At 46.4% G+C, this 15,738-nt stretch overlaps 1 protein-coding gene across 1 annotated transcript; it reads right to left on the bottom strand.

Moving 5' to 3' along the window:
* Positions 1-6,605: 6,605 nt before the first annotated feature.
* On the bottom strand, positions 6,606-7,707 carry LOC119368350. The gene is made up of 2 exons (XM_037633637.1): positions 7,473-7,707; positions 6,606-7,134 (listed from the first exon to the last, which is right to left on the bottom strand). Exons 1-2 carry the CDS (start codon positions 7,626-7,628, stop codon positions 6,667-6,669), a joined length of 624 nt encoding a protein of 207 aa, XP_037489534.1. The 5' UTR covers positions 7,629-7,707; the 3' UTR covers positions 6,606-6,666.
* Between the last annotated feature and the right edge of the window lie 8,031 nt (positions 7,708-15,738).

Below are 15,738 nucleotides of genomic sequence, written 5' to 3' on the forward strand. Positions count from 1 at the left end.
TAACCACTTCACTCCACTCCCCTCCGCCACCCAAGCTCTCATCCGGTGAGCTCCGGCCTTCTCCGGCATGGTGGGTAGCGAATCTAACTCCAACCAGTCATGATCCGTCGACTGGGTGTCATCCCATGCGGGTTGGAGGCAATGGCCATCCGCATTGCACTCCGCTGCTCCCGGGGAAACAACGTCCCAGGAGCTTGCAAATCTCCCCTTCCCCATCACCGCTCCAGCAGAGTTTGAGTCCCACTAGGACCGGTGTGCCCCTCGTCGGAAGGAGAGGATAGGGTGGCGGCAGAGGCGGCTGATGCGATGGTGCGGACAACCAAAGAGGGGGAAGCCATCCACGCCTGCATTGTAAGGAAGCGACAGCGGGGATCACCCATGCCCTCGCTCGAGAGTAGAATCGGGAGACCCATGCCATGGTCGGACTGCCACCCAAGGAGGAGAAGGAGGACAACTCCGGAGACGAATAGATCCGACTCTATCCCTACCGCGTCTTCGACCAGTACTTCCGCGAGAAGGACGGTAAGAACGCCGGAAAGGGCAAGGCAACCGTGGATGATCTTCTCCACCATAGCCAAACATGCTCAATTTTGATAGTCCCATGGCAATGTAGTGATGTAGTAACCGGACAATGTGTGTAATTCATCGTTTACGTAGTTGCATGGGTCGTATGAATTTGATTTGAGGTATTTTAATTGAGGTGTCCAGTTGTGAAAAGGGTAATTAAAGGCTTGACCGATCAATGTCCATGAACGCGTCCGGACACGTACGCAAATGTTTGAGGGCAGAATTTGCTAAGTCCAACTGTAGACGCTCTTACTACAGGAACAGAAGAGAGGAGCAGGTTGGGTAGGGGGGAAAAGCTTGATATGGAGTCTTCAAGAGCAAGCCCCGCGCAATCAATGGTTCGCCGTCAATCAATGCAGGGTTAGTTCCCGGTTGACATTTATGCCCAAGACGTGGAAGTGGATTCAATTCAGCGAGGAAACGTACTCTACTTGCAGTTGAAGGATTGGAGCATTGAACAAAAGACATTGCACTTTATCGGTTTGTCCAATGCGACTGGATCGTTGGTCTATATGCTGCTGCTGCTGCTGCTGCGTGAACTAGTAGTAGTAGCAGTAGGGTGTGTCGTCTTGGTGGGTGCAACTGCTCTAAATGAATGCGCGCGAGCCTCCAATGGCCGTGCCCGTCGATCTTTTATATTTTGTTCGTTCAAAAAAGAAAGAAAGAAAGAAAAAAAGAAGGACAGGAGAAGATATAGTTTTTTTTCATGGTACTATGTATCTCGTTCATATCATAAAATCAAAATACAAGTCACGTAAGGACCAACATGAATACATGACAAAACTGAAAAGATAGAAGAACATTTTAAAGCTTGACATCAACATCCCTCACCTGCCTCCGGCACCAACATAGCAGCCACCAAAAAAAGATTGACGGATCACCTTCACACCCAAGCTCGACGCGACTCCATCGCAGATATACAACTTTGCAGACCTTCAAGGTGGCTCACCAAAAGTGAAGCACTGGCCGTTGAACGAATCAGACCGGGGGCAACACCCCAGACACGCCATCGAACTTCAGATCTGACACCCCACGACGACTAAGATGTCGAAGGAGGAGACCATACTTGTCATCCACGAACCACAGACCTAGCACACGTTCCGTCTTCCAGATGTCATCGATGCAGACCACAATCTGCATCTGCTCCTGGACTATCTCTCAAGCTCTGCGCCGAAGCTGGAGCAAACGATGTCGCAACGGCGGAGCCCGAGGACACAGATCCACCACAAGATGTCGCCGCCCCTACGCCATCCTTACTTGAACGGATTGATTTCCAAATCGATCCCCAACCATAGGACCGACGGCCTCGTCGGTGAAGGATCCATAGAATCTTTATTCATCGCCGTCATCGTGGCCCCCGAAGCCAAGACAATGAACAACCTAAAAACTTATACTACGAGGAAGTAAAAACGATCCACGCGCATAGATCCGGCTATCCCACTCAGCACCGACGACTAAGGTCGCCGCCGCCTCTCCTAACGGCGGCTACGGTTTCAGCCGGGACGAGAGGAAAACTATCTGGAGAAGATATAGCCTGGAGGAGCGGTCTGTGTATTTGATGAACGTGATCATGGATGTAGATACGTAACTGTTCCCGGGTGAATACGCGTACGCATCATTGGTTATCCTGCAGGTACGCATTACTTACACCCGTCGCCATCGCATCAATTATTTTCCATTTTGTTAGATATATACTCATTTTATTCGGAAACTTCTGTATCTAGCAGAAAAACAACGTTTTTCTACAATTTTTTTAAAAATTGTTTCTTTAATCTTGAGACAATTTTTTTTGGCGCAAAAGAAAATAAACTTATCAGAAAAAATGATAAGTTTTTATGCCTGCAACTTATCATTGTACTTAGGCAAAAAAAAACACATAGCATTTTCTTCGATGAGATTTTTATTCTTTTGAGTGAAAAATGCAATTTTGTTTCTTTTGCGTGAAGAACATACCAATATCAAGTCATCAATCCCTCATAAAAAGAAACAAGAAATATGAAACCGCTGAATGACCGATAGAAATCGCCTATCTCCTAGACTCGACCGGCCCATTTCCACATCCCAACACAAACATGACTCAGCACAGCTCAACCTCCCCGCCCAACCCAAATTTATGTATGCTACCATCTCCTCCCATGCCAAAGGCACTGAGCTGACTCCCCTCCCCCCGTCCTCACTCGAGCACACTCCGCCGCCGCTGACCCCGAGCTTCTTCAGGCTCGACACAGACACCCCTCTCCTCTCTCGAAAGCTCCACCTCGTCTTCCCCAACCCTGGAGTACCGCCCACCGCCGTGTTGTTGTCGAGCGTATTCGATCTGAGCTTGAGTTTTGGTGTAGTCACACTGAGAATCCAATCCACAAAGGTAGCCCCTTCATCCTGCAAAATAGGATTTGATGCTTGAATAGACAAGCACATGTTAATACGAAGCTGCATGCCTACTACAGAATTCCGGAAAGGTGAATTCATAACCGCAATATTGACCACCCGAGTTCATGTGCCACCCTTGATGACTGGTAAAATCTGTCTAAGATCACCGTCAAGTACAACCACTACTACCGAAGATAAACTCACTTGTTGGGCTCCCTAGTGTAGGAGTTTGCAGTGTGCATCAAACTTTCCTCAACAAGAAATCAAGGTATAATTTCCATGGAGGTACTGGTATCCTGCAATAGCTGAATGTTGTGCAACACCAAGAAAAAGTTCACTTGTTTCCCTAATAGTTTTAACAGGGGTGTAAACCTTGCTAGTTGCAAGGCTATTAAAAGATAATATGTGATAAATATATTTTGGTATTTTTTGAATAAAGAAAAACTAGAAATAAAACAACGTGTAAAAGTTGTTGGAAGATGAATTCTTTTGCTCAAAACTGGACCATCGTCCATAGGTCAGCAATTGCAACTCTCCAGACATAAAAGTGCGTTAAGTAATTAACATTATCATGTGAAAAACTGCACAATGAAATATCTCATGTTCATGCCAAGTTAATGAATGCGCAAGTTCATATACAGGCAGTACCTTCAAACACTATTAAACAAAGATCCTCTCTACATCTAGTAGCTAAATAGCCCGTCCATAGGTCGAGACCCTCTTTGCACCATCTGGACATTAAGTGTAAACATGACTAATCGCATTTAGCTAGCAAGATGACATACCGTTATGATAGGCGATGATTAGTCCTTTAGTAAACCTTAACCCTTAGTGACAACAATTTAGTTCAATCATTTTGCACGTTTGTCACTACGGTAATTACTTGCAAGATTGAACCCAACTAATGCACATCACTTCTACTATTCATTACTGATCTAAACTTGCTAAGGGTGTACAAGTAATCAGAAGGAAATATGCATCTATATATCAAACATATGGCATATACAAATCTAAACATAAAGATAGAATCCATCACATGATCAAAATCACCGCTACGAATACATTAGATAAACCATAACTGATAATTTTAAAATGCACACAGTACAATCGGAGCCTTTTCAAAGTAAGAGTATCGATCCCACAGGGAGCAATTGAAATTATCTTTGCCTCTTGTAGAGGTTTATGAGGTGAGCCTCAGTCTAGTCAAACACACACTGTTATTGTCAGATCAAGGTGAAGAACTTGCTTTCAAATACTCAAACATAGGGTTGTTAAAGAAGGCGATGGCCACAGTGTAACACAAACGAACAAAAAACACATCATTCATGACGACATGCAGAGACCAATACTCTCAAGCTCCTGGCAACGACGAGACAAAGTCCACTTGCCAATGCCAGAAGAGTATTCTCTTCCCTACACCCACGGTACCAAAGCAGTGGAGAGGAGGGCAGCGAGATATGGAGGTTGGTGTCTAGGGTTGAAGATGCAAGAGAAACTCTAGCAGGTCCCTTGTCCTAAAAGTTCAAAAGTATCCGTTTTCTCATTTTCTTAATTTTTAGGGAGTTAAATGTTTCTTCTACAAGATCCTCTTAAGTTAATCCCTCAAAAGAATTCAAACACAATTTTTTGTACACAAACTCATTTGAAACACACATTTAACTAGTTTATTACACAATTCAATTTATGTACCACATTAACATCGTACATAACATAAATGAACAACTTAGTGCTTACTATATTTAGACTACATCGACATCAAACAAGGTCAAGCACTAAGATAAAAAATATATAAAAATACATTCTAGATAACTATGTTCGTCGTTGCCTAAACTAAGAACATCATCAGTGCATTGACTTCCATAAACTAATTGTTACTGCTGATCCAAGGAGTATGAACTAAATGATTACAACAACTTGAGTGCAAGGTAAAGCTTCTTGAATTTCTTTCTTTGGGCTTGCATCTCGTTGATTTGGGCTTGCATCTCGTTGATTTGGACTTTCTCATGTGCGTCTATCAACACATCTACTCTCTCACTAATGATAGTAGTAGCCTATCATTTGTTTTACATAAAACTTTACAAGACCAACCGATATCTATGTACTGCAAACAAATCATGTTTGTGTGTGCAATGTAGTGAGGAACGAGATTCGTATACCAAATTGCAAACATCAAATGATCTGATTTTTTTTCAAAACTATGACATATTTTGTAGCAATTTCGGAAACTATAGCACAGAATGAAAAAAATGCAAAACTATGACCCTGTCGGCCACGTGGAGGCCGAAAAGGTAGTTTTCGGCCAACTGTTGGCCGAAGTAGTGTTTTCGGTCGTGCCATGGCCGAAAAGTGCTTGAGCTGGCCGAAATGTCTCTTTTCGGTCTACACTAGGCCGAAAAGTAATTTTTGGTCTACTCTAGGCCGAAAAGTACTTTTTGGTCTACACTAGGCCGAGAAGAACGAGAGAGAGAGAAAGGAGAGAAAGAAGAACAGCAGCGACACAGGAGGAAGAAGCCACCGCTCGGGCTTATCCAGCCTTTTCGGCCTACGGGTGGCCGAAGTACACTTCGGCCTGGGCTGGGCCGAAAAGGGCCCATTTCGGCCACCAGCTGGCCGAAGCTACTATTTTCGGCCGGGCCACCACCGACAGCAACTCTTCGGCCCACCACAGCTCGTTTTCGGTCAACCGTGGGCTGACGTCCTCTTTTCGGCCGAAGGCTGGCCGAAAAGTCCCTTTTCGGCCCAAGCGAGGCCGACAGGGTCATAGTTTTGCATTTTTTTTCATTCTGTGATATAGTTTCCGAATTTGCTTCAAAAAAGGTGATAGTTTTGAAACAAAATCAAATGATCTATGTTATACATCGCTTTTATGGCCTCTGCGAGCAAAAAAGTTCCAATAAAGATTCCCAGGTGTGTCGAAGTTTCTTAAACAACACGACACTTACAACCACAAAGGAGCACGAGGGAGGAGGAGGGGGGGGGGCAGCCTGATTTGGGCGGCATCGCTGCCGGTGTTATGAAGGTGGAGGTGCTGATGCAACAAATGATTCATCAGAGTAGGTATGCAATGACAGGGAGCTCATGGCCGAGCCGACTTGGATCTCTGCCATGGCGGCGATGTGTCGTCAGCCGGCGCGCCGGCTCCTTCCCAGTGGTGGATCTAGGACCCAGGCCCCCGAGGCCTGTCCCGGGACATGAGGCCCAAATTCTTTGTGTTCTGTAGCTACCCCTGCTCCTTCCGCTTCCCCAACCAATTGACGACTTGGAAAACTTGAGGGAGACTTGTATGAGATCTGACATTTTGGTGATCATGAGATCAATCCTAAAAATGTATATTTAGACATTCGAAAAAATATGATATTATTTGACAACATTCATGTGAGGTATGTCTACAACTCCGGAAAAAATCAGTTCAAAACTCGATGTGCATTTTGAGATTCAAAAAAGATAAATTTGAATGTGAATAGTGGCAGCTTTGGTGAATAGTACTTTGACACTATTCACATGAGATTTTGTCTTTTTTTCTATTAATGGAAGTCGAATTATGAGCTGAATTTTTTTGAGGTTGAACATCAAACATTGATGTATGTCTACAAAAAGTTTGAGAATGTTTAAACATGTATATTTTAAAATCGGTCTCATTGATCTTAGCTAAAGTGAGACCTCACAAGTCTTCCCCTGAAAAACTTTACCAAAAAGAAAATAAATCATTTGTCTTTCATCTTTTCTTGTTCACTCGGTCTCATCGGCGTCAGCATTCAGGTCAATCCTGGGCTTCTTCCCGCTGCTGTGGGCAGTGGGCTTACTAGGCAGCAGCGGCACCTTCGATGCGCACCGCGGGCACCAGGGGTCGGCCTCGGCGATGAGCACGTACGTGAAGCAGGACGGGCACGCACACGCGCTCATGGCCGGGTTCGCAGCGGGCGACGCCGTGCTTGAAGGCGGCGAGCGGCTGCGCTTTCCCAGCGACGAGGACGAGGATGAGGCGGACGCCAACGAGGAGGACGACGTGTCCGGCGAGGTGGCGGACCGCGCGGCAGCGGCGCGCTCTAGGGCGTAGGGGACCATGTCGAGGGTGCAGAACGCAGAGGAGGTGGTGGTGACGGCGGCCGCGGTGGATGCCGTGGGAGGCAGGTTGAGGTTCTGGCGGCCGTCTTGGGCGGTCTGGTGGCGATGAGGAGTCAAGAACGTCTTGCCGGACTGCACAAAAACAATATTTTTTTCACCTTGTTATAAGTAATCTGTATGATGAACAAAGAACTCTGTAACCCCAGTGCAACAGAAACAAAATTTTGATCATCATGCTGTTAGACCGATCAAAGAACATGAATTTGATCTGCCGGTATAGTCTAACCTAGCAAATTATATAGTTCTCCGGAATTTCATCTCGGACAGGAACCACACAAGAGCGAATTAATTAAACACCAAACATGCACGCATGCAGGTGTAACTACCCACACGAAGAAACAAACAAACCATCTAGTGATCGGAAGAACAGAGGAGCAGATCGAAACAGTAATGCTAGGAGGGAGACTCACCAGCAGGTCGAGCCGTCTCTCCCAGCCGGCGGGCACCTTGACCAGGTCGACGACCTCGTCCTCCCCACCGGCGTGGCCGCCCCACCCGCCGAGCAGATCCATGGTCACCATCTCCGGTGCCTTCCCCGCGCCGGCCCTACCCTTCCCCGCCGTCATTCTCCTCTTCCCTTTCTCGGCGGTCCTCTGCTTCCTCTTTTCTGTGTTTTTAGTTTGTCGTTCTGCCGAGAGAAGACGAGATGAGAGATCGGTGGGGTGTTTGGCAGTGCGTGGTGGGGCGCCCCTTTATATACCGTGAAGCCGCCGGCGCGACCGACACGTAGGGCCCACGTGCCAGCGAGCGTGGAGGGTAGGGAGAGCCATTAAGGATCATATATTAATTACGTCATTGGGAAATTATTAATGCCAATTAACTGCTGGAATTTTTTTTGGGGTGGCTGACGTTTTAATCCACTCGAATCGAAGAACCGGGATCTCAATTCGTTTCCGTTTAAAAAGTAGTCATTTACTCCTCGCATTAGTACATGAATGCGCTGAATTCAAATCGTGGAAGAACCCTTGGGCTGCCGCTGCAATATCATGCTGGATTTTTTATTTTATTTTTGCAAAATATCATGCTGGATTTATGTGCATTGATCCACATTCCATTTATTTGTTTGCCATTTTATTGTTCATATAGAAAACAGATGCAACTACTAAATTCATTAGTACCATATTCAATACTATCCACCCATCCATATTTTAGTTCACAATTGAGCATTGCCGCATGGTATAATTCGTATATAATTAATGAAAGAGATTTTTTGGAGGAAAATTGACTGATATATTTATATTGGATTATATCGCAACGATTAATGTCTAATCGATTCTGGAGTACTATATGACGCGGTGCAGAAAAAAAAACTCGGGGCCCTAGTCGACATTTAAAGAATTGATAGCCACTGGCGAGCCTCATGCTTCGAACTCAGGCAGGCTAGGCGTAGACATGCTCTGCTAGCCACTCGAGCTTTGCTCTGTTCTCGTTGTGATGCAAAATATTGAGAGTTTTTGACCCCCCCAGGGGATGATGAGATGGTTCTCACCATGAAAATTGTAAGCTGGAATTGCCATAGTCTTGGCACGGGCGTGGAAATTCCTTTGCTCATGGGCGTTCAATAGCAATTGAAGTCTGAACTAACCTTTATGACTAAGATGTGCCTCGATTAAGATTGGGCTTATATAATCAATCTGAATTAGGATTTAATTTCATTTTTCAAGGGTAGTGATGGTTGTAGCACCAATCTTGTGTTAATGTGGAACATCAATGATAGTTATTTTGTAGTATATTGGCAAAATTTAAGGATGTTATTATTTTTGATGATAATGTTCAACTTGGCGATTCACTAGGTTCTAGCAAGAGAAGGGAGGCAATATTGGGCTAGCAGTTATAATGCAAGCATTCCGAGATTGCTTGTGACTGTAGTCTTCATCACATGGGTTACATTGGTGACTCATTTACGTGGAGAACATGAGAGATCCCAGAAAGGCTAGACATTGAGCGTTTGGGCCCCATCTATTCTAGTCAATTCTAGAAAGTGTGAGTGCCATGTCGTTTCTTCTCTTGATATTCACCTGGGTATGGAACTTAGTCGGACTTGACACATAGGACTAACAACCTGCCCCTAGATTTGTCCATGGGCGCCCTCTTCTCTCGCTCCTGCCAAATCTGGAATATGTGAGATGGTTCTCACCATGAAAACTGTAAGCTGAAGTGTCATGGTTATGGCATGGCTGTGGAAATTCTTTGCTCTTGGATGCTTTATGCTCCCTCCGTTCCACAATGTAGTGCCCTCGTGCTTTCCGAGATCCAACTTTGACCGTAATTTTAACCAACGAGACCGACAGCCGCGGGAGCAAAAATTATATCACTGAATTCGGCAGTCGGTCTCGTTGGTTTAATTTACAGTCAAAGTTGAATCTCAGGAAGCATGGGCACACTACATTGTTGAAGGAAGGGAGTATCATTTAAGGCATCATCAAACATATGAAGGATTAACCACTCCTCCATTTCACGATTAGAGCAGTTTCTTTTAGCTTCTTTCATTCTATCCCATGCAAGTGCTAGTTGCTCACGTTCCTCTTACTTGAAACCTATAATCTTAGAATGTAATTGCATAACTTTTGCAGGTGGACGAAACTTGGATAAAAATTTGTTATAACAAGTATCCCAAGAAGTAATAAAGCCATTCCTTAGCTTTTCCTCTCAAAGAGACAGGAAATACGCAAAGTTTCAGAGCATCTGGATTATAATCCTTTATGCGTGTCATGTTGCACAATTCAGTAAAATTATGTAAATGCATACCTGCATCTTCAGAAGCAGAGCCTCCAAATTGGTCCTCTTGAACCATGGAAACTAGGTTCGATTTAATCTCATATTTCTGCGGTTGCAACATCAGGTTCTTTTATTGGTTCACGCATGAAATTTTTGCGGAGTAGCAAAACTTTCAAGATTATGAGTCATAGCAACTTTTTGGATTTTTCAACTAACAAGACTTGCAACAAAATAAAACTCAAAATAGAACTGAAAAAGTAAAAATAAAAACTGAGAATTGACTTTAACAAAAACACTAAACACAAAGACTAAGAATACTAAACTCCTCCCCGACAATGGTGCCAGAAAAATGGCTTGATATATCCTTTTTATTGATCCAGTATTGGAACAAGAAAGAGTATCCCACACCTATTTTCCCAGAAGTGACCCTGGGTAACGAACCCACGAGAGGAGGACTCCCTTGAAGCGATGGTCTCTAGCAAGCTTTTGCTAAAGTGTGAAATCCAGCTTTTGACGAGATCAGAAAGCAAAGAGTGATTCAAACACTTATAATAAAAAGAAGGTACGGGGATGAGGTCTTAATGCATGCTTACAACCATGTATGGGTGTTGGGATCAAAAATGATATTAATTTGTGCTCGGTGTCGGTGTACATAAGTCTGGGCCCTTTTGTACCCCTTACTTGTGCATGGGCAGTTGCAGCCACACCTACGGCGGGGCTTGACGCTGAAGTAGAAGGCAAAATACCAGACAACCAAGACATCATTCAAGCCAGTAAGCAGAGAGAAGAAGAAAAGCTAGACCTCCCCAGCAAGATCCTTGCCGGGACGATTTGCGAAGCCCCGACGAGATCCTTTCCGAGGCGGCTTGCGTGGCCCTAGCAAGATCCTTGCCGGGACGGCTTGCGAAGCAATAACAGGACCACCACCCTTGAGGTTGAGAGCTCTGACACCATTAACAACATCAAGACTAAGACCCAGGGACGCAAGCGTAGTAGCATGCATGTCTTTGTGAAGACCGGTGGCGTGAAGATCTTCGTGAAGACCAGAAGACGAAGTCCCCCGACAAGGCTCTTGCCGGGGACGACTACGAGGCCCCGGCAAGACCCTTGCCGGGGACAACTGCGAAGCCATAGCAAGGCTCACACATGACAAGATTCCATCACCCTGCAGCCGTTCCAGCGTGGCGACCAACCTGCCAACAAAGTAAGCACCTGCGTGGTGGCCTTCAGATCTTCGTGAAGATCCTGCCACCGCTCCAGCGCAGCGGCTAGCCAATCAGCTTGGCGCTGCATGCCTCATCGGCATGTATGCGTGTCAAGACGGGGTGAGGCGGCGACGGATGGGACGAGCTCTATTACCGTCCCCGATAAAGTTAGAGGGCACGTAAGCAGCACATTTAATGCGTTTTTCCTACAACGTTAGTGATAAGCATGTGCACTGTAGCTACTTTACACCTCCCGTGTGCCACTGTGATGACCCCTTTGGACGTATAAAAGGAGGCTGAAGGCGTACTGCAGGAGGATTCGAACTTTTGGACCGGACACGCATAGCAGCTAGTCAAGGTTCAAGAACACTAATATACACTGATAGCAGGACTAGGGTTTTACGCTACCCAGCGGCCCGGACCTGGGTAAACATCCTCTCTCCCTGCCAACCGTAGAAGGGATCCGGGTGATCCTATATGTGTCGTTTCCCTGACATCCTTGGTGCGCCAGGAAGGGGGGGGGGGTAAGGTTGTGCGAACCTGATCTAGCGGTCAGCTCATCAGCTCCATCGTCCATGGCGACTTTGCTCTACTTACAGAAAGCTAAGTCCTAAAACTTTAATTGCTTTTTGGTGTTTAGTCTCATCCTTGATGGTATTTTTGTATGACCCGTGCGCGAGGGAGCGCTCTTGAAATACTCTGCACTCTGGTTATCTGGGTCCACCCAGCAACATGGATGTAGTTGTGGTTGTTTCCAGAGCGTTAAGCTCCCGAAGAGGCGACGTTCTCGATAGGCTGCTAGACAGGACTTGATCCTAAGCGCCATCGACCGGAACATGCGCATTCGGGGAGTTTTCTAGCGAGCGTAGGGATTCATTGTACAAAAATGCAATCGTTCAAGGAAAAAGGCTAGATAAGCTTTATTTTTGGATTTCTGCGTAAACCCGTATGCTGAGGAGCCTTCCCGGGGCTATTCGCACTCCTGATTGCCTCGAGTCCGATTGGCAATGTGAGTAGCAGCACTAAAGTCTGGGAAGGTAAATATCGGCGTTCCCGGCATGCTACTAAGGACCCGTTCCTCAAAGCGCTGCCGACTGGATCACGCACACCGGAAGGCGTTCCAGCAAGCAAGGGAATATCCAGTAGAAGTCAAAATTACAACAAATTAATCATAAACCAGAAGGCAATTAACTCGTTGTGCTAAAACGCTATTGTGGCATTATATGCCCAATCAGTGTTGCAGGGACACGCATGGAAGGCGGGCTCGGGGGCTGGCGGCGCCCGAGAAGAATAATCTTCTCAAAGAGCTGCCGGTCGTCACCACGAGCGCAGCCTTGCTATAGGAGATGAATAGCAAGAAGAGCTAACAACAGAACAGATCACGCGATAATCAGTACTCCATCGCCATTTCCTCACCGGCAAGCGGCTGTGAGATGGACGTGTACTTGATGGGTGGACCATCCAGAAGGGGCTCCGCAGACTAAAAGCTAAGTTTTTGCAAACCTCTATTCCACTCTCGTTATCACCACTTGCTTACTCCTTGTTTCAAGTATTCTTCGCTTTGTACGTAGCCCGACTGTGCGAGGGAACGTTCTCGGGGCATTCTGCGCTCTTTGTTCGTTCTGGGTCCGCCCGGCAACACCAGTGCAACTACGTTTGTTCTCGGCATGTGATGTTCCCAAGAAGGTGGCATCCCCTTTCAGCTGCTAACTAGGACCCGATCCTAAGTGCTATTGCCGGGGCGTGCGCACCAGGGAACATTCCGGCAACGTGGGGCTAACAAATGTACAAAGCGTTGGATAGCTTGGAAAGAGGAAAGGCAATAGTGGCAGTAGAGAAAAAGTCAACGCAATCTGAGGCAATTACTAATCAAGTATTACATGTGAATTGTCTCGGCACCAAGTGTCGGTGTCAAAATTGGCGAATCTCGGGTAGGGGGTCCCGAACTGTGCGTCTAAGGTTGATGGTAACAGGAGACGAGGGACACGATGTTTACCCAGGTTCGGGCCCTCTCTATGGAGGTAATACCTTACTTCCTGCTTGATTGATCTTGATGAATATGAGTGTTACAAGAGTTGATCTACCACGAGATCGTAATGGCTAAAACCCTAGAAGTCTAGCCTATGATTATGATTCTGCCCTATGTACTAAACCCTTCGGTTTATATAGACACCGGAGGGGACTAGGGTTATAGAAAGTCGGTTACAAAGAAAGGAATCTACATATCTGAATCACCAAGCTTGCCATCCACACAAAGGAGAGTCCCATCCGGACACGGGACGAAGTCTTCTTTCTTGTATCTTCATAGCCCAACAGTCTGGCCCATGTTAATAGTTCGCCTGTCCGAGGATCCCTTAATCCAGGACTCCCTCAGTAGCCCCCCGAACCAGGCTTCAATGACGAGGTGTCCGGCGCGCAGATTGTCTTCGGCATTGCAAGGCGGGTTGTTTCTCCAATTACTTCACAGTACCTGACTTAAAGAGCAGTATCCAGCTTTTCATTTAATGTCGCACTCATCGTGTCAGGACCCCGATCCTATGCCACATCGATCTAGCATGTAACACCTCATATCACTTTACGGCCTCACGCACGGTATTCCCACGGGTGTCGCCTTACCAGGCCCGGGACCGTTTGTGCCTTTTGGCTCACATATATGATAGTGCCGCTAGCATCCATATGACAAAGAACCCGGGCTGACATGGCTAGTCGTGAACCCAAAGTGGCACTAACTTACAGGGACAGCCATACATGACCTAACAACGAACGTGTCGGTCATCAGCGAGTGAATCCGGGCTGTAGCAACTGGGCTAACAGGACTCCGGTAAACCGGGCTGTAGCAGGCTAACAGGACTCCGGTAGACACCGCGTGACATTTCCTCGAAGGGACAGACACAGGAACGAAGAAGGACACATGCCGGCCAGCCTAAATGTTCCGGAGCAGTAGCAAGCTACCAGGGCTCAGTGGAAGCACCAGGAGACATTTCCCGGTAAGAGAGGCTACCAAGGATAAACAACTATGTTGTCAGATCCCACACATACCAAGCATTTCAATAACATACACACAATATGCTCGATATGTGCAAATACAACAAGGCATCACAACATGACTCTACGACTCAAGTATTTATTCAATAGGCTCCGAGGAGCGAGATATTACAAACATGGGTCTCATGACCCAGCATTCAGAGCACACAAGTCAAGCACAAGCGGAAGCTTAACATGTCTGAGTACAGACATCTACAAATGAAAAAGGCTGAGATGCCTGTCTATCTACCAGATCCTGCCGAGGGCACAAGATTGTAGCTGAGGTAACAAGCTAAACGTCGAAGTCCACACGGTACTACTAGCGAGACTGAAGTCTCTCTGCAAAAACATAAATTAAGCAACGTGAGTACAAATGTACCCAGCAAGACTTACATCAGATCTAACTACATATGCATCATTATCGACAAGGGGATGGTGGGGTTTAACTGCAGCAAGCCAGCTTTGACTCGGTGGCTATCCTGAACTACGACTACAAGTAACTCTTTTGAGGTGGCGCGCACGAGTCCACATATTCACCATATCAATACACCACTATGGTTCCGCTCCCGTCTCCCTACGAGAACGCCATCCATAGCACTCACGCTTACCTTGCGTATTTTAGAGTATCCACTTTCACTTGTCTATGAACTTTATAGGAAACAGAGAAGTCCTTTACCGCGGACACGGCTATTCGAATAGATCATATTAACCCTGCAGGGGTGTACTTCTTCACACACGCTCTCACCACTTACCGCCGTTTACACGACATGTACTCGGCAACCTTCAAGCGGAAGCCCAGCGAGGGTGTCGGCCACGACCTGACTAACCACACAAGTCTCTCGTCCAGGTTTATCGCCTATTCGGGTTCCATCCGCAAGGAGATCCGGCCGGGGTGTCGCTCATGGCCCCAAACGATGTGAGCAAGGTTCCCAAGCCCACCATCCGGGTGCCACTTGGTACACCGTGCCACTGTGCCTAGTCTGTCCCAAGCCCACATGTACTGGGTGCCACTTGGTAGACTACTAGCACTACCTACAAACACCAGAAACTAGTTGCAACTCCTGGACAGAGATCAAGTTGATTAATAAGCCGAGAGAGGCCGAGTTACCGGAACCCAATGTGTGGTAGTAGATGTTCATGGATCACAAACACAGAACTCAGTTCCTGAGGACGGTTTCAATGAGACAACCCACCATGTACTCCTACATGGCCTCTCACCGCTACCTTTACCAAATCATGTTCACACACTTAGCTGACACACAGTAGGACCTGTTCACACACCTCCGATTCATCCCCGATGAATCAGACCTGACTCAACTCTAAGAAGTAGCAGGCATGACAAACAAGAATGGATTATTAGGCACACCAGGGCTCAAACAACTCCTACTCATGCTAGTGGGTTTCATCTATTTACTGTGGCAATGACAGATCATGCAGAGGAAAGGGGTTCAACTACCGCATCATGTAACAGTTGAATTCTTGTTGTCCTAATGCAGTAAAAGAGAGCAGGAGCGAGAGAGTGGGATTGTATCGGAATGAACAAGGGGCTTTGCTTGCCTGGCACTTCTGAAGATAGTATAGTTCTTCATTGGTGTCATCGATCACATCGTCGGTACACGTCTACTGAGAGGGGACAAGCACCGACAAACAAAGAAGAAACACAATCAATGCAATGCAATAATATGATGCATGAATGTGAGATGGCAATATGCCGTGGTTTGTGCTAATG

This window comes from Triticum dicoccoides, chromosome 2B (genome assembly GCF_002162155.2).
Source record: "Triticum dicoccoides isolate Atlit2015 ecotype Zavitan chromosome 2B, WEW_v2.0, whole genome shotgun sequence".
Classification (NCBI taxonomy): domain Eukaryota; kingdom Viridiplantae; phylum Streptophyta; class Magnoliopsida; order Poales; family Poaceae; genus Triticum; species Triticum dicoccoides.

Excerpts from the sequence above, each read along its gene's own strand:
- LOC119368350 (XM_037633637.1), bottom strand. The coding sequence starts at position 7,628 with ATGACGGCGGGGAAGGGTAGGGCCGGCGCGGGGAAGGCACCGGAGATG. Across the intron at positions 7,135-7,472 it reads AGAGACGGCTCGACCTGCTG|TCCGGCAAGACGTTCTTGAC; the intron begins GTGAGTCTCCCT and ends GTTTTTGTGCAG.